Below are 22,410 nucleotides of genomic sequence, written 5' to 3' on the forward strand. Positions count from 1 at the left end.
CTTAATGATGATGGCATTTACTTTTTTGACTGCTATATCCCACTAGTCACACATAATCATCTTACAACATAATAAAACCCTAATTTCATTCAGATGAATTGCTCTTGCTCTCTCTAGTCATGCTTCCCCTATCTGGTACTTTTGAAGTTGATTTTTGAAACTAAGTATAAAACTTTTATTAAATTCTGCTTTATTTAATTCCTTCTAGTCAGACTCAGTCACATAGTCTAGCATGTCAAAGCTTTTTTAAAAATGACTCTGCCATAAGGCATATTATATATGCCTTCTATTTTATGATATCCATGTATGTAAGTCATTATATCAGTGCAAGGCCAACAAAATATTCCTAAGACTTTTCCCTAGACAGTCTTGCCAAAATGATAACAAATCATTGATAATTCTTTGAGCGTATCCATTCAACTCGATCTCAATCCACCTAACTATAATACAGTCTAACCCATATCTTTTCTTTCTTATCCATATGAATTACACTAGAAACTTAGTAAAAAAAATTTGAAAATGTAGCTATATAATATTTATGGCATTTCTCTTTTCTATGAATCTAGTAATGCATTCAGAAAAATGAAATTAGTTACGTTTGTTTAATTCAGTTAAAGAATAGGTTATATCAAACATATATGAAATACCTATTACTTGCTAATTACAGGGGATACAAGGACAAAAATGAAATAGTCCTTGCTTAAGGAGCTTACATTCACTGAGGGAATGCCAATTATACACAAGAGGAATGAGGATAGGAAAAAAGGAGGGAGGAAGGGAGGGAAGAAGAGAATAAATGAAATAGAAAGGAAAAGAGAGAGGAAAGAAGAATGAAGAAAGCAAAAAAGGAAAAAGGGAGCAAAAAAGGAAGGGAGAGAAGTAAAAAGAAGGAAGGAATGGAGGCAAAGACAGGAAAGAGGAGAAAGGGGAATGAAATGAAGGAGAAGAAAAGGAAGACAAAAGGATGTAAAATAGGAAGAAGAAAGGAAGGAAAAAGTCATTTATTAAGCACTCCCTATGGACTAGGCAGTGATAAAATATATCATTTGCTTCTCATAAAAATCCTGGGAAGTACATACGACTATTATCCTCATTTTACAGTTAAGAAAACTGAGGCACACAGAGTTAAGTGACTTGCTCAGGGTCAACAGCTAGTGAGTGTCTCAACCTGGATTAGAATATAGGTCTTCCTGAGTCAAGGTTCAGCATTCTATCCACTGTGCCAAAATAAATCCAAAATATATAGTAGGAATACACACTACTACATTATTAGTGAATCAGTTCAGTCATTTTTGGAAAGCAGTTTTGAATCTACTCAAAGATCTCATTACTAGACAAATAGTCCAAAAAGATCAGTCAGGCTGTCAATCAGCCTGCACTACAGCAATGCAAAGAGGTGGTCATATCCTTGATCTTGCCATCACCCACAAGTGTTTCACATTATATTCATGAACTCTGAAATTCCTTTATCTGATCATAATCTATTAGCATTCTCTTTCTCCTTCTGTCTTGTCTCTCCAAATTCTGTTCTTCTTCCTTCCCATAATCTCCAAACCTTCCAGCCCTCAATTCTTTCCCTTTCACTAGTTACTCTTTCTTCACTTCCCCATCTTGACTCATAGCTGAAGCAACTAATCTCTGCAGTTGTCCTTTTCTCTCAAATCCCATGACACTTTATCTTTTTGAAGATCTTGCCCTTCCAAACTTCAACTTTGTATTGCCACCCAATGCCTTTGCTCCTCGTCATGGACAGAAAACTATGCTTAGTGTAATCACTATAACATTATGTTACATAATCTCGATCAGACCCTCACTGTGGTAAGACAAACCTACCTAACAGATTCTCCTTCCTATTCACCACAGTGCCTTTTCCAGACATTTTCAATATTTCTCAAACTTACATGTCCCTCTTCCCTCACCCTCTCAACTAAGAATCTTGCCTCATATTTCTTTTTTTTTTAATTCTGATTTACTTTTATTCAGAATGTTGACAAAATTAAATCAAAGTCTAGTAAACCATCAACCTCATCCAACAACCCCCAATAAATTAGATACAGATAAAAAAAATCACTGAAATATAGAGAAAAGCATAAATCAAAGTAACAGTTTTTTAAGTTCAAATGGAAAAAAAACATCAATTAGAAAATAAACATGTAAATTGAAAACATTTCTAAATTATAAAATAAATTCTTTTTTTTTTTGCCTAGACATTATTTTTATTTTATTTTATTTTTTTTATTTAATAGCCTTTTATTTACAGGGTATATGAATGGGTAACTTTACAGCATTAACAATTGCCAAACCTCTTGTTCCAATTTTTCACCTCTTACCCCCCCCACCCCCTTCCCTAGATGGCAGGATGACCAGTAGATGTTAAATATATTAAAATATAAATTAGATACACAATACGTATACATGACCAAAACGTTATTTTGCTGTACAAAAAGAATCAGACTCTGAAATATTGTACAATTAGCTTGTGAAGGAAATCAAAAATGCAGGTGTGCATAAATATAGGGATTGGGAATTCAATGTAATGGTTTTTAGTCATCTCCCAGAGTTCTTTTTCTGGGCATAGCTGGTTCAGTTCATTGCTGCTCCATTGGAAATGATTTGGTTGATCTCGTTGCTGAGGATGGCCTGGTCCATCAGAACTGGTCATCATATAGTATTGTTGTTGAAGTATATAATGATCTCCTGGTCCTGCTCATTTCACTCAGCATCAGTTCGTGTAAGTCTCTCCAGGCCTTTCTGAAATTATCCTATTGGTCATTTCTTACAGAACAGTAATATTCCATAATATTCATATACCACAATTTATTCAGCCATTCTCCAACTGATGGACATCCATTCAGTTTCCAGTTTTTAGCCACTACAAAAAGTTGCCTCATATTTCAATGGAAAATTTTGAAGCCATTGTCTGAAAGTTCCTTTTTCTCTTCCTTCTTCATCTCACACCATTCAGATGCTTTCTGCCACTATCTCCTCCACCCCTGTTTCACAGGAAGCCTTTCTCCTTGTCAAGGCTAATTAACCCTTTTATGTGGATAAGTGATCCCCTTCCATCTCATCTTCTCCAGCATATTGTCCCTTCAATTACCCCTACTCTACCAATAATCTTCAAACACTTCCTAACTATTGGATGCTTCTCCACTGGCTGCAAACATGTCCCCACGCTTAAAAATAATCTTACTTGCTTTGTTCATTCCCTTCTATCTCTCTTCGCTCTTATGAATAACCTTCAGAAGGCTAAATATTGCTTTTTGCAATCACTCCTAAGTCTTTGAAACCTGACTTCTGACCTATTGTTCATCTGAAACTGCTCAGTCCAAAGTTAGTAATGATGTCTTAATTGCAGATTCTAATGGCTTTTTCTCAATTCCTACCCTTCTTGATCTGTCTGCAGTCTTTAACACTGTTAATCACTCACTTCTCCATGAATACTCTCCTTTCTGGGTTTCTATGAGACTGATTCTTCTTTCTCTTCCTATCATACTACTTCTTTTCTATTTCCTTTGCTAGATCTTCAACCACATCATACCTGTTAGCAGTGGAGGTGCTTCCAAGTCTCTACCCTGGATCCTTTTCTCTTCACTAGTTTCCCTTAGTGATGTCGTCAGCTCAATGTTTTTGATTTATCATCTATATAAAAATCACTCTCGGATTTATTACCCCAGCCTTACTCAGTCTCTCATCTCTAACTACTATATATATTTTAATCTAGAGGTCCATTAGACATATTAAACTCAAAACTGAAAAACTCAAAAATTAAAACACACTCCGTTTTCCCCCAGACACCCTTTCTAACTATATTTCCTATTACTGTTCAGGGGACCTTCTTACTACCCACTTCCCAAGCTTGCTATTAAGATATTATCCTTGACTCCTCACATTCTCTTTTGTGCTATATCCTATCAGTTGTTCTAGCCTTTTAAAACCTCTCATATACTTCCCCTTATTTCCTCTAACATTATAACCAATCCGTTAGAGGCTCTCATCAGTTTATACCTGGATCATTGAAACTGGCTATTTCTTTGTCTACCTGTCTCAAATCTTTCCCCACTTCAATCAATCCTTCATTTATTATCAAATTAATCTTCATAAAGTGCAGATCATCTTGTAATCCAAGGAATGACGTTGAAGGCAGCAAATGCTATCAATTAAAAATGATTAAATAAGGATGAGAGGAAGAGCATATAAGCTGTGTTGATTGGCCCAGCTACTTGTTGACCTGAAACAGAATAAAAGTGTGATCATTTATTGGGACCTTTGTCTCAACTGTGCCAGATACCCTGTTAAGACTTGTCAAACTGAATGACTATTGGCCACTTCTAGTAATTTATACAAGATGTTGTCAGAAGAAAACAAGAAAATATGACTATAGGTTATAAAGTGTTGGTCAGAAAACTAGAGATAATGCAAGAAAAGGTAGTTTTTCCATTCTTGCTGCCCACTGAAGGCAAGGCACAAAAGAAGAGATGAACAAGATTGGGGAAACAAAAGTAAGATATTATTTAAGAATGTGATTGAGATCTCTGGACTATAGGTTAATATATTAATAGGAATGATATGCTCTTGGACAGGTATGATAAAAATGTATTAGCATAAGCATAATAATGTAAGTTTACAAAAATTATCTTCTATCCTTACTATAATCTTATGATTTAAATATGATTATCCCATAAATCTAAAAAGGAAACATGAAGAAAACTCCACCAATCTAGATACCATAGAGAGAAACTAAAATGTAGTAAAAAGAATTACTATACAGCTACCCAAAAATTTCATAGGAGAAAAAAACACCCAAGAAAGGGAAGTAACAAAATCAAGTCCTCTAATGTCTATCTACAAATTCACACTTTAAGATATATAAAAAAGATGAATAAGCAGTACTATTTCAGGGGCATAATTTTGACCACAAAGATTTAAGACTTAGTGGAATCAGATTCAGTGACTAGAATATATCTAGAATATACAAGATTATATATTATTACTGAAAAGAGAAGCTAAAATTGAGTATATTACAAAAAACCCACTTAAATAAATATATAGGAAGGATTTTAGAGAACATTTGAATTAAGGTCAAACAGGGGTTGAGATCAAAGGTATTATTGATATCAGAATATTCTATAGAGTCCCTGGCTAAAAAGAATTCTTTGAAGATTTAGGGAAACAAACTCCTAAGCCTGGCACAGAAAAACAGATATAGATGTAGATAGATAGACACATGTGTGTGTGTGTATATATATATATATACACACACATATATATATACATGTGTATACACATATACATATATGGGTACATGCATATATGCATGTGTATATACATAGATATGTGTATGTTAGTGCTGAGTGATTTCAAATATTCAAATATCTTCTCTTGTGATCGCTTTCATTCTCTCAATCTTTTCCTCTCTTCTTCTTGCCTCCCTTGTTCTGTCTCAACCTTAATCTGTTTCTCTGCCTCTCAAAAGCAGAACAGACACTAATTTCTTGACTTAACCTAATGATAATTTCAAATTTCAAGAGATGTAAACACCAATAAGAAGAAACTCTATTCTGCATATGCTTCTTACAAACAATGAATTGGTTTCTGGAGCGAAAATGATGGTAACTGCAGGTCATGTGATTAACACAATGAGGGACTAAACATTTGCTCCAGTCCCCACTAACTATCGTTCTCTTCCCTATGCCATCTGCTCAAAGAGAACCAATTATGCCCCAAAGGTAGAACAATTAGAAATGTTTCCACATGTTAAAAATTCAAGAGCCCAGAGCAGTGCCAGCTTTATAAATTAACAGTAGAAAAGACTATTCCTCACACATTCCCTCAGCCTTGCCTTCACCTGACAGCCTCCATGTCTGACAGAGTATGCAGCCTCACATTCTGGTACCCACTCAGCAATTTCCCAGCAGTCTGTGCCAACATACCTGCTCCTGCTCCTGCTCCTTCCTCATCATCCTGTGATAATAAGCAGCAGACTTCAACTCTTGCCTAGCCACTTGTGAAGGAAAGGAAGAAGCAGAAGGGCAGAGCACAGCTCTGACTGGCATTGGTGATTGATGGATGGAAGCAACGTACCTGAGAGGCACTAAAACATGGAAAGTCTTACCATATTGGAAAATTAACCCAAACCAATAATGTACAATTTCATATGGATTAATAGATTTGCACTTGGGTTTACAATATCAACTTCAGAAATATTTACTGGGAAAGGCATTTTTTACAATATTTACATGGGAAAGACAGTAGTTTGAAAAAGATATAACAGTTGTAGTGATATGATATCGCAGCAAATGAGTTCACTAAGTCCAGAGTAATTAACCAGAATATCAGGATGATTCAGGTATCCCTGATGTCCTTATTAACAGAAAGTTCCTCTATATCTAATATAGAGTTAAACTTCTTTTGCCATGTAATCTTTTCATTTATTCTTATTTCTTTCCCCAGTTGAAATGGCTTCACTGATTCCTTGTATAAGGGAGATTTATACTGGAGGCAGTAATTTGCCCCTTTAGTTTTTGTCCCTTTGAAAAGAAAGGTTCTTTGTTCTTTTAATCTTATTTTCCATAAAACCTGTGAATCATCTTGGTTCCTATCACCTGAGTCTTCCTGTGTTGTCCATGTCTCTTTTTAGTCAAAGTCCATAGTTGAAGAGATTGTTCTCATAGGAATTTAACCAATGCAGAGTACAAAAGACTATTATACATAGGAGTGCAGAGTACATAAGATTTATCTTATGATTTATTTACTTTTGGACTAATTCTCCATTTTTACATCTCATAATTCCTCCTTAAGGTTTTTTCTCCTTATTTAACCTCAGCACATCTCTGTTTTTAATTTTTTCTTTCATATTTGAGAAGACAATATTCTAAATTTGGCTTTGGAAGAGGTTTAGGTGGAATCAAAAATAGGAAGGCACCATATTGGTTTATTCCATTTAATTTTTTAAAAAGGATTTAGAGTTATTTTGTGGTTTAAAAAATCTGCAACTACTTGTTTTGCAATGAAGTTTTGTTTTGTGGTGCATGCAATTTTTCTTTTATATTTTTTTCTTAAAATTAAAGCCAGTAATATGTGGGGGAAGAGTGAAAGATGTCCACAGCCTCTAAGCTTTCCTGGAAGCAAAGACATATCTCAATGTTAAAGTGAATGAGTCTTGAGGCTCTAAATTATTGTTCCCTGAAACAGCTTTCTTCTCAAAAACTTTTTTATAATATGCATTTTTAAATGGTGGAATTGTTTTAAAACTCCTGTGGGTTTTATTGAAAAGATTTACTTAAGCTTCATTATAGTGGACTCCATTATTTGGAGTACTATGTTAGAAAGATGGAACTTTTTGGAAAATAGCCTTGTAGTTTTCAGTGGTCAGATTATTAAGCTGCAAAGTAATAAAAAGTCAAATCTCAAACAATGTTTATTAATGTCTTCTGTTTTCATTATATTCTTTGTAGTATATAAGAGCCCCACAATTCTTAATGCTTACAGAGCACTTTACTTTTTTGGAATTAAGTATTTTTAAAATTGGTTCTCCTGTGAACCCTGAATATGATACAATGAAGGTATGATCATCTCCCCTCCTCAATTTACATATAAGGTTCAGGTATGTTAGATGTTGCCCAGGGTTGTCCGGCTAGTCAGGAGTAAAGCCATATCTTGAGCTGAGGGCTTCTGATTGTAAAACCAATTCCCTTTTCATTATGTTACCAAAATTCATGATTCATCCAGCCCAGGAATATCTCCACTAGAGACACCCAGGTAGATTATGTCATCTCAGAGATTTAGGATGTTCACCCTCATCACTCCAACATCACTACCATTCTCTAAAAGCCCAATTTGGTATTATGGAAAAGTTGCCAGACATAGAAAAAAAGACCTGAACTCAAATTCCTATTCTACTACATGCTTTAATTCATTAGTTTTTAATAAATGTCTACTCTGTATGCAGACACTATACACACATTCCAGGTCTCAGTTTCCTCATCTTGAGAATAAACTAGATTATCTCTATAGTTCTTACAATATTAAATCCCATTTTCTTAAGAATTTAAATTTTTTGAAGCTGTTAATATTTTCAACTTGTGTAACCACTAGATACGATAAATTCCACAAACTTATGCATGGTATTTAAAAAAAATTATTTGTTCGAAATTGACTTCTCAATCTTCAAGATTTTATTCATTGCATACTCTTCATAAGATCCCTTTCAAGCACTATTCCTTTCCCTAACTCATCACTTTGCTTTTTTACTTTTAGCAATCTGTCTTTGCCTATACTTACTGAGAAAAACTACCCAAAGTGAATTTCTTTAAATCTCTTCCTCTATACTCAATCCCTCAGCATTTTCACCCCTTTTCCCTTTCTATCACTTTGTAGTTATAGTTAATCCCTCTGTATCTTTGATCTCATATTATCAATTACCCCTTCTCTTTCATGTATCTTTAATATCCTCCTTTACAGTAGGGTTAAAAGTTTTGTGCCAGTTTGACCATTCTTTCTCTTTATCTTTTACTTGCTTCTTAAATTTGAACATAACCCTCAAATTTCTATCTTAGGCATTCTTTACTTCTCTTTATTCTTTTTCTTAATCATCTTTACTATTCTCATTTCTTCAATTATAACCCCTATGGAAAGGATCTGCACATTTTTATATCCACTGCTAACTTCTAAGATTCCAGTTCCACATTTCCAACTTTCTATGCAATATCTCAATCTGGATATCCACTGGTAACTTAAATTCATCATATCTAAAACAACTCATCATTCGCCTTATACTTGTGTTTCCTAACATTTTATTAATTGCTCAGCAATTCATAATCTCCTTAATTGTTCCTTTTCTTCAGCCCATGCAATAATTTTCCACTTATTGTTCTTCATAGCTCTTTTGCACAACCTTTTCCCCTTTCCCACTGGAAACATTGAAAATTATCTGTTCTTTTGCGTCTCACCTCAACCACTAGTCAAAATGATATATAATATGCCATATGTGAATGTTCCATATTTTTATATTATTTGTTGTTTTCTTCTTTACTTTCAAAATCCTTGTTGATGATAACATTTTTCTAGCTTTATAAGTCTTAATGTCACAAACTTAGAGATTACTTTGTTTAATAGCTAGAATAGTGTCCCTGACACTGCACCCTCAAATTTGGCTTTCAACTTTTCATGAATTAATGTCTCACCCACTCTGCTTGCTTATTGTGGACTCCTGGCCTACCTTCATTCTTGCTTAAGCTATTATCCAGTTTATAATTTAAAACCATTTTTGGCAGCTGGTACTAATGGTCATAATTATAAAATCTGTTTTTAAAAAATGCCACAATCCCTCCTTCATTTTAAAATTCTGGATTGCCATGGCAGTGTTATTCAGCACGAAAGTACTAATTGTTCTTTTTAGAAGAAAATCCAGTTTGTATCATTTGTAGAAATGTTATTTCTTCTAATGCATTCAATATTTTTGCAGATAAAACAACAACTCCCAACTAATAGTTTCCTTACTTTTTAAGTTTTCATATTTAGTTGGTTTTTTTCAGCATGTTTTGTCAATAAGTTCTCTGTATGCTCCATGAATTTTTATTCTCCTTAAAAATATATAGAAAAATTATCTCATTGCCTAAAATGGAGAGAGTCTAGAGCAATTGCTTAAAGGTAATAGCACATGCTATATAACAGGATTGTCTTCTACAATGGGGAACCTTATGAAAATGTCAACCACCGTTCTTCCAAGAGGAAGAAATGCTCTCCCTCTACATTACCTCTTACTTTTTTTCATCTAAGTTTTTAATCAACACAATTTGTCTGTATTGTTTGTATCATCCTTGCCTTGTATAGACTGCTGTCCATAAAGTATGCATTATATGTCAACACAATGAAACTTTAAAGTGAATTGAGGTTTTCAAATGAGAAGTTTCATATGAACACTAAGTATTTTCCATGCCTAGTCAATTTTTTAAGCTAAAGTAGGAAGAATTTTTTTTCCTAAAGTGATATAACTGTTCAGGAGGGGAATTAATAATTCTTTTATACTCTTTAGCATGCTAAAAATAAATAGTTTAAGCAGATCCATGCTATTGTTTCCTTTAACTGAAAAGATAAGCTATTGAATGTGACTATGGCTCTGGCCCCTTCTCTTTTTACCAGTTTCTTTTTTATTTCAGGCTATAGTCTTTCATTGCTTTGAGGCTGAATGAAGTTCAGACTGCAAAAAAGTGTTTTATTTTTAATGGTATTGTCCTAATGGCTAATTTGTCTGTTTTCAGTTATGTCCAAGTAAATGCCAGTACCCTTGGCAATTTGGTTGGGCCTCTTATATTTAACAAAGCAAACTCTGTTAAAGGGAGACCAGCAGATTCACAGGGCACCTGGCACCTGCTATGTATCAAGGGTAGTATGATTTAGTAGAAAGACTTTTGGATTTGCAATCAGAAGAAATCTGGTTATGATAATTATTAGTTGTCAATTATCTTTCCTAAGCTTCAGTTTTATCATTTCTAAAATGGGAATGATAAAACTTATAGTTAATTGCCATATGGATTGAAGATGAAAGTACTACTTATTTAATATTCTTTTCTTTTTTAATTTTGATGTGCAAATTCTCTTCTTCTCTCTCACTACCTTTCACTCTCACTGAGAAGGTATGAAATATGATACCAATTATATATGTGAAATTACGTAAGTCATATTTCTGTATTAATCACACATTCCTAAGAAAGCAAAAAATAGAGAAAATTATCCTTCAATTTCCATTCTGGATTTATCATTTTGTGGATATTATTTAAGTTCTACAAATTTCAGAGGATTGCTTAAATATCAATTATTATTATATTGATATGATTACTTATTAATCTCGAATCTCCAGCTGCCTACAGAATATTTTCATTTGGTCATTGTTCCTTTTTAAGGCCTTCTGGCTTTGCTTTCTGAAGAGAGGTATTGTCAGTCTTCTTGTCACTCCAGATTAAAAGGTCAATCATTCTAGATCTTCCTTCTCTCTTTCCCACTTCCTTATCCAACCAGCCAGTCTTGTTGTTTCTGTTTTTGAATTCATGCCATTCTTTACATGTCTAGTTTAGATCTTCACCACCTCATACCTGGGTTATATGCTATAAGAGATTTTCAAATGATCTCTATGCTTTTAGTATCTATCTCGCTAGAACTATCTATTGCATGGAGGAGCTCGGTGCTAACAAAAGGAAATCGAAATGAGGGCCACTAAATTGTATTTATGTGTGCAGTGGATAGAAAACCAAGTTTGGAGTCAGGAAGATCTGAGTTCAAATCTAATCTCAACACTACTTACAAGCAGTGTGGCCCTACTTAATTTTGTTTTCCTCGATGTCCTCATCTATAAAATGAACTAGGGAAGGAATGGCAAAGTATTCCAGTATTTTTGGTAAGAAAATCCCAAATGGGAGAATAAGGAATCAGATGTGACTGAAATAACTGAACAACAAACTATAGACAAGAATCCCAGTGGGCCACATATTGAGTTAGAAATCCATATATGTGTATATGTTTCTTTTTTATTATTAATACATCAACACATTATAATCAGGTAGGATCTTAATACAATTCAAAAATAGTGTGGGTCCTCGGGCCATCTGTTTTTGATGCTCTTAGTGTAACCAAAAGACTAATCATCATAAAATGCTGTTTCTATCACATTATTCCTTAAGATCAAAAACCTGCAATGACCTATAATTCTTCCTTACCTCAAAAGATCTATAATTCCATAGGTATGAATACTTTATCCATCAATATCATGAACTATGAGCATTATTCAAGAGCTTCATTTTAAAATAATACTTGTTTTTTAATTTGTGAATCAACAGTAGAGATATTATAAACCCAAAAGAAAGACTGGTATTACTTTGGAAAATATTTCCTCTCTTTAATATTTTCTCCTACCAGAAGTAATAAGAAAAAGGATTTTCTCTCTTATTTCACTCACTATGGGTCATTTTTACATCCTATAGAAATCAAATTATATCAAATGATTTTTTTGGAAGTAGGAATAAAGATGGAAAGCATAAGTGATAGAAAGTAATTATGCATATTTCCAAGATCTTGGAAGTTTTTAGTACTTTATTTTTTCTTTAAGATTTTTCTAACTTTTAACTGCATTTAAGCATTTTATTTCAAGAATAAAAAAACCTAAAAAATATGAACATGTTCTGATTGTTTTTTAGATAAATCCAAATAGCTAGTAATCATTTTTTCTATTGTTTGAATAAAAACTGATTTTGTAGAACTTTCCAAGTTTCTTTTATTTGTGAAATAAAAGCAAGATTATTTTAGAATTTCAATTCAAATTATCAATTCCTAATTTCATGGTGGGCAAGAATTTCAGGAACCTCCTATTCTAACACATATCCCAAAAGGAATGTCCACTATTATATACCCAACAGGTATTTTTTAGCCTCTGGTTGAAGACTTCTAATAAGAGTGAAACAACTATCTCCTGAAGCAGCATGTTTTACTTTTGGCTAGCTCTAATCATTAGGATGACACTTTTGACATCAAGACCAAGTAGATTCCTTTGTGAACTTCTACCTATTGCTTCTAGTTGTATACTAAATTGATCTGATTGCATTATTGTTCAATCCATACCTCTCCATCACTTTCACATTAAAAGTATGAGATGACTATATCAAATGTTTTGATGAGATAAAAGCCAATTACATCCATAGCATTTTCTTGATCTACTAGTTTACTAACTGTTATTAGTTACAGTAACTGTCTAGTAATTGTAACAAAAATAAGAATTCAGGTTCTGGCATGGCCCATTCTTAAGGAAAGTATGCTGACCCTTCTTGGTCATTCTTTTATCTTCTAGATGTTCACTAACCATCTCTTCAATGATTCAACTTAAAATTTTTGCCAAGCTGATTGGTTTATGATTTATAGACTTTGTTTTCCTTACTTTACAGAGTTATATTTGTACTTTGCCAGTCCTGAAGTATCTATCTCATTGTCCCCTAGCTATTCAATATCATTGACAATGGCCTAGCAAACATATCTTCCAATTCTTTCCATACTCACAAATATGTGCCAAGTGGCTTTAAATTCATAAGAATAACTAGATACTCTGTGATCAATTTCTTACTCATTATGCACATTAACTATTCCCACTTTTTGTTCTGACATTTCCAGGACAAAGATTTTTCTACTTGAAGAAAAACAGAACCAAAATAACAGCTTATTTGAACCACACTAAGCAGTAGTGGTCCTGTCCCTTCTATGAATCTTCTCTTTCCCTCAATGTGGCTTTTTAAAAGTCCCCTGCCTTTTGTTCTTCTTTTCAGAATGCTTCATTGTCCCCTAATAAGCATAAAGAGATGAATGAGTGGAGTGATGAGCCTTGATTACCTTCATTTTCTCTTCCAGAACCAGCCTACATTGGAATACAGATTCTGTTACTTGGTTGTGCACAAAATGAACATTTTTCATATTGAAATGAAAATCACTGCAAAATTATTTCTATTTTTCATGCTTAAGATGATTTTTCAGCATCATTTTTGCTTTGCTTATGAATATTTTATGGCTTGCCTGTAAGCATTTTGTTGACATCCTCATAATCAATTATTCTTAATAACTTAACAGAGCCATCCAATTGTCTTTTCTTAGTCTCAACAACTCCATAACCTATTATTCCCTTTCTTTCTGCACCAACTTCATATTTCACTAATTTTCCCACACATACCAATTCATTTTACCAATTTGTTTTTACTATCTAATTTGTTTTACTTAACTTTTCTTATTTATCTTGTCAAATGTCTTCTTGTTTTTCTTCTTGAATCTTTTTCTTCTAATCTTTTCTTTAATTCTTTTCAATTCTACATCTCAGTCATTGGAGCCAACGATTTAAGTTAAACCTGGAAGTTGCTCTCTTGGAATTTTTCTATTTTGCCTCTCAGAAGCTTGCTGTTTGAGCTTGAAAAGTCCAAGCTCCTCCAACTCACCTACATAGTTTCCTTCTCCTAATTATTCACTTCAAATCTTTTTTTTTTCTCTTACTCCTTCCATAACCTTTTCCTATAGAAGCCAGAAGTAGAGAGGAAATATTTAAAATCCATGTAAAAGAACCCAATAGGATGTTGAATTTTAGTTGTAGTTTAATTTTATAAAAGCAGATACATTTTAGCAAATATAGTCTATGTTATATAAAGATGAAATAGAGGTAGCGTTCACTCTCTTTCTTGAACTAATGAGTGAAAAAAATCAGTTAATAAACATTTATTAAGTAGTAAATGCTTTAGGGAGGGAATATAGTGCAGTCCAAGGGAAGGTTAGACTTGGAATATTTCCTGACTTTGAATTCTAATTCTGACACTAGTTGTGTAATCATGGACAAGTTACTTTTATCAATAATTGTCACTTCTCTCATCTGCAAAATGATGATGATAATAATGTGTATATCACCTAATTCAGAGGATTGTTGTGAAGATAGTGCTTTGTAAATCTCAAAATACCTGGGTGGTAAGAGAGTTACTATATAGCAATGGAGTCAAGCAGGAAAATAACATGCACCCATTCCTCCCTCTCTGACTTTCAACTTCTGGAATCTTTTTGAAAATTTGTATTTTGAATAAAAGAGGGTTTGTTTGATTGCTTTTGGGGGTGGGGAGGATGGGAGAAAGAATATTAAGCTATTTAATATAAGTTAGCAAAGAATCACAGACTACTTGGGAAATTAGGTGAATGGTAGTATTTTGTTTGAAATTATTCATTCAGGAGTAGGTTAGGGATAAAGATAACATCAGCATTGAGTTTATCCAAGTAGGTCTAGGCAATTGGAATTATATCTCTGTGTCTCAGAAAATCAAGTCTAAGGTATAGCCTTGGAATCTTCTAGAGATCAGAAATACTAAGCTGTGCCTTCTTGCTGAGGGGATTGAGACAAAGATAATCAACAGTCTTTTCAGTCCTCTCCTACCATCCAATTCTTTGTCATTGGAATAGAAAATGAGAGTATGGTAGAGAAAGTATTACTTAATTTTGTTCTGTTTGAGTAAGCCATGAGAATATTTACCTAGTAAGTGAGCATGATAAAAAGTAAGAAATTCAAGGGTTTTCTGATCATAAGTTAGAAGAAAATTGAATTGTGGAAATCGCCATCTGTGACTTTCTGTGAGCAGCCTGGCTGAAGAGGAGCACTTTGTGTTATTGGCTGAGAGGATCTTCATAGCTCTCCACTTCAGGGGAGAAGGTTTCTAATATCAATACTTCTGTCATCTCACCATGTCTTCTCACTGGGTATGGAAAGCAGATTTGCATGAGTCATCAAAGACAGTATATAAAGTGAACTTTATAACTGAGACAGAGTGAGAAGTTTAAAAGGCTGTAGCCCTCCTCTGCAAAGAAATTCATTAAGCCTGCCCAGAGATGGTAGTTGAGGCTGAACAGCTAGTTGAGAGAGCTATTACCTTCCTCGGAAAAGAATGTCTAACTAGAACACCCATGGTAATCATTATACATTATGAGATACTTAATATCACGTAGATAGATAACTGAAGACAAAATAGAACTAAGATATTATGGAACAGCTGAGCTACAAAGCCTTGTAGGGAAAAGGGGAGATGCAGTAAGTGGTGGGAAGAATAGTTGCCTGGCCCCAATAATTCACAGCAGGGATCAGAAAGAAATAGGATGCCATTTCCAGAAGACATAAAGTCTATTTTGGTAAAAAGAAGACATTGGCAGCCCTGCTAGATAAAAGTATTAGTTTTTTTCAATCACGGTTTCCTGGTCACATGTGTTCCCTTGCATATGTGCTTTCCCCATAGGTGCCCTGATGGAGGAATGTACTGAAGTGGAAAGATACTTATTGCAGGAGACACAACCTGCGGTAGGCTACAGCAGTACCCCAGGTGTGAGACTAGGAGGAGAGAAATTAGACCTGCAATTTCATTGGCATGTGAGGAATACAACACAAAAACAGTTAAATATATACATGAATTTTTTTGAGAAGGGAGAGACATTCAATTATGGAAATCAGGAAAAATGCTTTCCTTACAGAGTAGTATTCTAAGTTGGATCTTGAAGAAAGCCAGGAATTTAAAGAAGCAAAGAAGAGGAGGAGTGGCATTCCAGTCATAGAGGATAGCCCGAGAAAAAACATGAAGGTAGAAAATGGAATATTAAATTGGACAAACAGCAAGGAGATCGATTTGACTGGAACATGAAAAAGAACAGAGTGATATTTCTGAAAATGTAGCATCAGATTATGGTAGATTTATATATCAAACTAAAGAGTTGTTTTTATACTATAGGCAATCGGTGAACAAGATGGGCAAAAGTCTTTCTCAAGCTAGAGCTTTAGGAAGATTATTCTGGAAGTTGTCTGTAAAATAATGGGAAAAAAGGAATATTGGAAAGCTAAGAGTGCAGCTGGAAAGTTATTTCAATAGTCTAGGTGAGAGTTGATGATAACCTGAATTTAAAGAATTAACTGAAACTTCAATATCTTTGTTGGATCTTTAAAAACACTTTTGGGGATACACTTCACTGATGCAGACTCCAACTTCTCTATGCTTCCTTGTCTTATGTAAATCTTGTCCCATTCTGGCTTTAATACTCATTGATCTCTTTGATGTGGGACCTTCTTCCAATGATTTATCTCACAACCCATCCATGACCTTCTGAAGTTTATGCAGCTTATGTCCATATGCTCCAGGAAATCCTTCACAGAGGTCCACATGCCTGCTAGTGGCCTTCCTCCATAGACATTGTGTAAATTCAACAGACCACATGGCTTGTGCATTAGCCATTCTTCATTCTTGCCACAAGACAGACTTGCTATCTTTTCCAATCATACATCTATGATGGAATCCTTTATCCATCTTCTGTCACTTAATTCTTCATTAGTAATGTAGCTTATTTATACCTATTGTGAGCATCTCCATTGTACTTGGGTGATTTTATACTTTTTTTCAGAGCATATGGCATTCCATAAATCATTGTCATATAGCATCACTGGAAGGATATTGTTGTCTTAAAAGTTAGTCTTTTTTTGGGGGGGGGGAAGCTTGGAGTCATTTAAAGCCCTGTGAAATTTCCTAAAAGCAATCCTTATCACTTTCTTCTGTTATTTTTTGTGTCTAGTTTATTACCTATATACAGGTTAGGATATAAGTATTAGTATAAAATCAATCATATAGATTCAACTCTTCAACCATTTGAATCAATATTCAAACATTAACACAATCTATAAATAATACTTTTATCCATCTAGTTTTCCCCAAGTTTTTGAATAATTTCGGATTCCATTTAGGAAACTCTCCAGAGCCTTTAAGAAATGATCCAAAGGAATAAGTAATCTACAAACAGACTACATCCATGTTCCCACTTCCATGAAGTCCCCCATTGATTTGGATGCCACACAAGGACATTTTCCACAATGATGGCAAGCATATTTGACAATCATATGTTTCCCTGTAATTCATTAATTAATGTTAATAATCAAAAATCTTATTTCCCCTCTTCCTACTTCTTCACAAATGCATACAAAATTTTTGTCTGCATAAATTAAAAAAATTCTTTATAACAAATATTCAGTTAAGCAAAAAATTTTCACATTGGAGTCTGAAAATAAGTATCTTCTTCTACAACTTGAGTTCTTTATCTCCTATGTCAGGTATAGATATCAGGCTTCATAGCAAATCATTGCACAGATCAGAATTCTTGAATTTTTCAAAGCTTTTTTGTCTTTATATGTTATGGCCATTACTATATAAATAGCACTACTGGTTTTGGTCACTTGAGTCTGCATCAGTTAATGTAACTCTTCCCCATCTCTTACATCATTTCCTACATTGCAAAAATGTTTTATTACATTTGTATAAAAGCTAACATTTACATAGTGCTTTAAGATCTGCAAAGCATTGTTTCATGTGCTACCTCGTAATTTGTTGATCCATTCTTTAATTGAAGAACACCTTAGTTTCCAATTCTTTGCCACTACAAAAGAATTGCCATAAATATTTGTGTACATATTGGTCTCGGGAACAAACCTAATAATGGTAGCATTCAGTGTGGATGAATGATAAAGGGTAAGTTGAGTAACATAGTTCCTAATCATTTTCCAGAAAGATTGGACCAATAATTTATAGTTCCATTAACAGTATCCTAGTGTACCTTTTTATCCTTCATACTCATCTTAACACTTATTTCCCTTTTTGTCAACTTTGTCCACTTCATAGATGTGGAATGGAACCTCATAAATGCTTTGATTTTTTCTTTTCTCTAGTTATTGAGATTCTGATATTTTTGAAAGTGTGGTTATTGATTATATAAATTTCTCCATCTGGAAAAAATGCCTACTTATATATTTTGACCATTTTAGCTATGGAAAATTATTCTTGTTCCCATACAATTGAATCAGTACATTATATATCTTGGTTTGTCATTTGTTGATATATGGTCAATCAGCAAATACTTAGTCATCAAGAACCTGCTATATATAAGTGTTGTGCTGGACACTGGAAATATGAAGATTAAGAAGCTTACATTTTTATTAGGGGAAATTATATGTTCAAATAACAATTATAATAGCCAACATTAATATACCATAAGCACTTACAAATATTATTTCCATTTATCCTTTTAATATCCCTGGGAAGCAGGTCCTAATAACCCCATTTTACAAGAAAACTGAGACAAAAAGGTTAAGTGACTTGGTCAAGGTCACACAATTGGTAAGTGTTTAAGACCAGATTTGAATTCATGCAACACAAACATAAGGTAATGGAGGATGGGAGGAGCTAATGGCTGGGGATATCAGAAAAGACTTCCAATTGAAAGTGGCATTAGAACTGAACTTCAAGGGAAAAGGGGGAATCCTAAGACATGCATTCCAGGCATATGTGGGGTTCAGCAGAAAATGAAAGATAGTGTTTTATGTGCAGCAAAAAAGCCAGCAAGGATGGACCACAAAGCTAGAAGTAAGAAAGAAAGTAATATATAAGAAAGTTAAAAGGTAGATTGTGAAGGGCTTTAAAAGTCAAAAAAAGAATTCTGTATTAGACCCTAAAGGCAAAGAGGAGCTATGTTAGAAAAAATTATTTGAATGGGGAAAACTTGAGGTAGGAAGACTAATTAGGAGGCCATCGTGGTAAAGATAAGATGTTGTGGGCCTGAACTAGAGATGGCTCTCTAGGTAATCAGAAGAGGAATTTTAAAAATATTTTTTTAAATTTTGATTACCAAAGGAATTTGATTAACAATATTTTCCCCTCATTTTCCTACAGGAATGTATATAAGGACTATCGTTTTCTTGAATTGGCATGTGACTCCCAAGAAGATGTAGATAGCTGGAAGGCATCTCTACTAAGAGCTGGTGTCTATCCTGACAAATCTTTAGTAAGTTGAATATGACTGATTTTGTTAACTATATTTAAGTAAATATTCCATTTAGCTGATGGAATACATCTTTCTCAATATCTTTATTGTCTAACAAAGCCTTATGTTATTTATACTTAACATAGATGTTCACTTTTGGATTGCTTATTTTGCAATTTAATCTTTAAACTTGCTGAATAAATTCACTTTACCATAGTGTCAAACAAGAGAAAAATTTTTTAATTCAAACTATTTTACCTTGTAAACTGTACATACTTATACTTGCTGCATTATTATATATGAGGCATAGATGCAAACAGGGCTACAGCCCTAGAAAGAATTAATGACATATTGATTTTACATGTCATCTAGTATAACAAGTGATTTTACATAATTTTAATGTAAAATCATAACTTATATGCAGTTTGGTGACGTCTACTTTGACTATTTAGATGTGGATACATACAAGTGCATAAACTGAAGTTGCTATTTCTGTTGATTCAACCACTGTTCTCTCACTTACCAGGTTTAAAACCTCAGTATCATCTTTGATTACCCTCTCCCTTATCCTCCACACCTAATTTAACAAATTCTCTTCATCCTACCTCTTCGTGATTTCTCACTTCTCTCTACTTATCTCTACTCACACTGCCAAAATTCATGTTAAGACCTTCATTGTCTCTTTCCTGGGCATTTATAATAGTCACCTAATTGATTACCTTTCTTCCAGGCTCTCTCTTTCCCCATCAATATGCTATAGACCTGCAAAAATAATCTTCCTTAGCCCTTCCTTCTGGAAAAAAAAAACCTCCACTTTTGCCCTATTGGTATAAAATATAAATGCCTCAGCTGGGCATTTAAAGCTGTTTGCCTTCTAATCTTGACCTATCTATTTCACAGTTGCTTTCATTCACTCTACTTACCCATTGAACTACACTATTATCTGTTCCTCTACTTATACATCTCCTTTTTCCATTCATTGGCTCCAGGCTGTCTCTGCATGCTTAGAATGTTTTCTGCTGTCATCTCTACCTTTCAAAATCTTTCAAGACTCAAGTCATGGGCCACTTTCACCATATATCTTTCCCTGATTCTCTCAAGTGAAAATGCTTTCTTCTTCCATATATATATGTATAATACATATATATATATATATATGTGTGTGTGTGTGTGTGTGTGTGTGTGTGTGTGTATGTGTGTGTGTACATGTATATGTATGTAAATATATATATATATATATATATATATATATATATAGAAGCAGATGGGGTTAAATGACTTGCCCAGGATCACTCAGCTAAGAAGTGTTAAGTGTCTGAGATCAAATTTGAACTCAAGGCCTACTGACTTCAGGGCTGATGCTCCATCCCCAGCACCACCTAGCTGCCCTGCTCCTTAAATATTCTTAAAGCATTTTGCCTAAATTTCTTCTTTGCCTTTATCACTCTTTACCCTGCAGCCAATCAACATATATTGATAGTTATGATCTACTAATCATATTAATAATATATTTCCCATATCCTGTCTCTCATAAAAGTATAAAGCCCTTGAGGACAGGGAGTATTTAGCATTATAAGTGCTTAACACAATACTTAATGCATAATATACTCAAATTTGCTAAATTGAAGTTTAAATTTAGAATGCTAAATTAAATATATCATAATTAGATTTGGGATAACTATATTGTTTCTGAGTGCTTCTGATTTGCTTTGTGTCCTTCCAATTGACTTCTCAGTTTCTCAGTGACAAAGTTATTTCTTTACCAGCCACTTCTATTATTGAACAGGTAGAGTTTCTCACTACATAAGAAAACTATGAGCTTGACTTTGAATGAAGTAAAATATCCTTTTTTTCTTTACCTTCTTAATAAAATAATGACAAATTTAAAACATAGTCCATATTTTTTTAAAAAGGCTTGCACTACTAGGTAGAAATATGACATTTTAATAAACATTCAAAGTAAAAAAAATGTTATAATAGTCATTTTTGTTAGGGATACTGACATAATGAAAGTCTGCATTTAAATAATTTTAGTTCTAATTGAATAAAATTAAAAACTTTCACATTCACATAGGTAATATCTTTTCTCAGAACATATGAATGAGAATATATAAGCACAACATATAAATATATGTTTGGCTAAGTGTCTGTGGCACAAAAATGAAAAGAATTGTCTGACATAGTCCTGTTAGATTAGAAAGATGTATCATTTGAAATGATACATAAATTTCATTATCTGCCTATGAAGTATCCATTCCTGTTTAATAGTTTTCTTTCCTAGAAAGCCTTTCACTAGGTTCATTGACACTTTTAACAAGTGACAAAATTTTGCACAATATATTGAGTAAAGAATGTCAAAGAAATTAGAGAAAATCCTAAGGATAATGTCAAAACTAAGCATGAATAGATAAAATTTCACAAATGGGGGAATTAATAGGCCTGAGATTCTATTGTACAGTGATTTCTGTCGTTTGCTTGCTCTTCTCTACCACTTCTGGAAGCAGTATAGTAGAAAGAACTCTGGGCAGACTCCAAGTCCTGAACTTGGAGCCCGGTGCTTTCATAGCTAGCTGAGTGACCACAATCATGTTGTTTCAGCCTTAGGAATCTCAGTTTTTACACCTGAAAAATTGAAACAATGATGTTTTTACTTCCAGCATCAAAAGATTATGGTGAGAAAAAGCTATGTAAATATGAAGCTATATAGATGTGTTTTAATTATCTGTCACAGAAACTCATCATTCAATTGAAATTGCTCTTTCAAAAGTTACTAATGGTTTGTTATTTTTTAATTTAATGGTTCCCCCCCCCCAATTCTCATTCTTCTTGAATTCTCAGCAGCCTTTTATTCTATTATCACCTCTTCTCTTTGATGTTCTCTTTTCTCTAAGTTTTGGGGACAATTCTCTTCCCTAGTTCTCCTCTTCCCTATTTAATCATTTCTTCTCTGTCTCTTCTATTGGATTTTCATCTATGTCATGATTTTTATGGATATGACCCAAGGTACTCACTCTCTGTCTCTCCTGTCTCTCTCTCTCTCTCTCTCTCTCTCTCTCTCTCTCTCTCTCT

At 33.7% G+C, this 22,410-nt stretch overlaps 1 protein-coding gene across 9 annotated transcripts in view; it reads left to right on the top strand.

Moving 5' to 3' along the window:
• Nucleotides 1-22,410, top strand: part of DNM3 (dynamin 3) — a 565,331-nt gene that overhangs the window by 414,971 nt on the left and 127,950 nt on the right. For all 9 annotated transcript variants that reach the window (XM_031936892.1, XM_031936891.1, XM_031936888.1 and 6 more), the window contains one exon: nt 19,251-19,362. In XM_031936892.1, the coding sequence (XP_031792752.1) occupies nt 19,251-19,362 (112 nt within the window). The remainder of the gene's footprint in view (nt 1-19,250; nt 19,363-22,410) is intronic.

This window comes from Sarcophilus harrisii, chromosome 4 (assembly GCF_902635505.1).
Source record: "Sarcophilus harrisii chromosome 4, mSarHar1.11, whole genome shotgun sequence".
In the NCBI taxonomy this organism is placed as follows: Eukaryota; Metazoa; Chordata; class Mammalia; order Dasyuromorphia; family Dasyuridae; genus Sarcophilus; species Sarcophilus harrisii.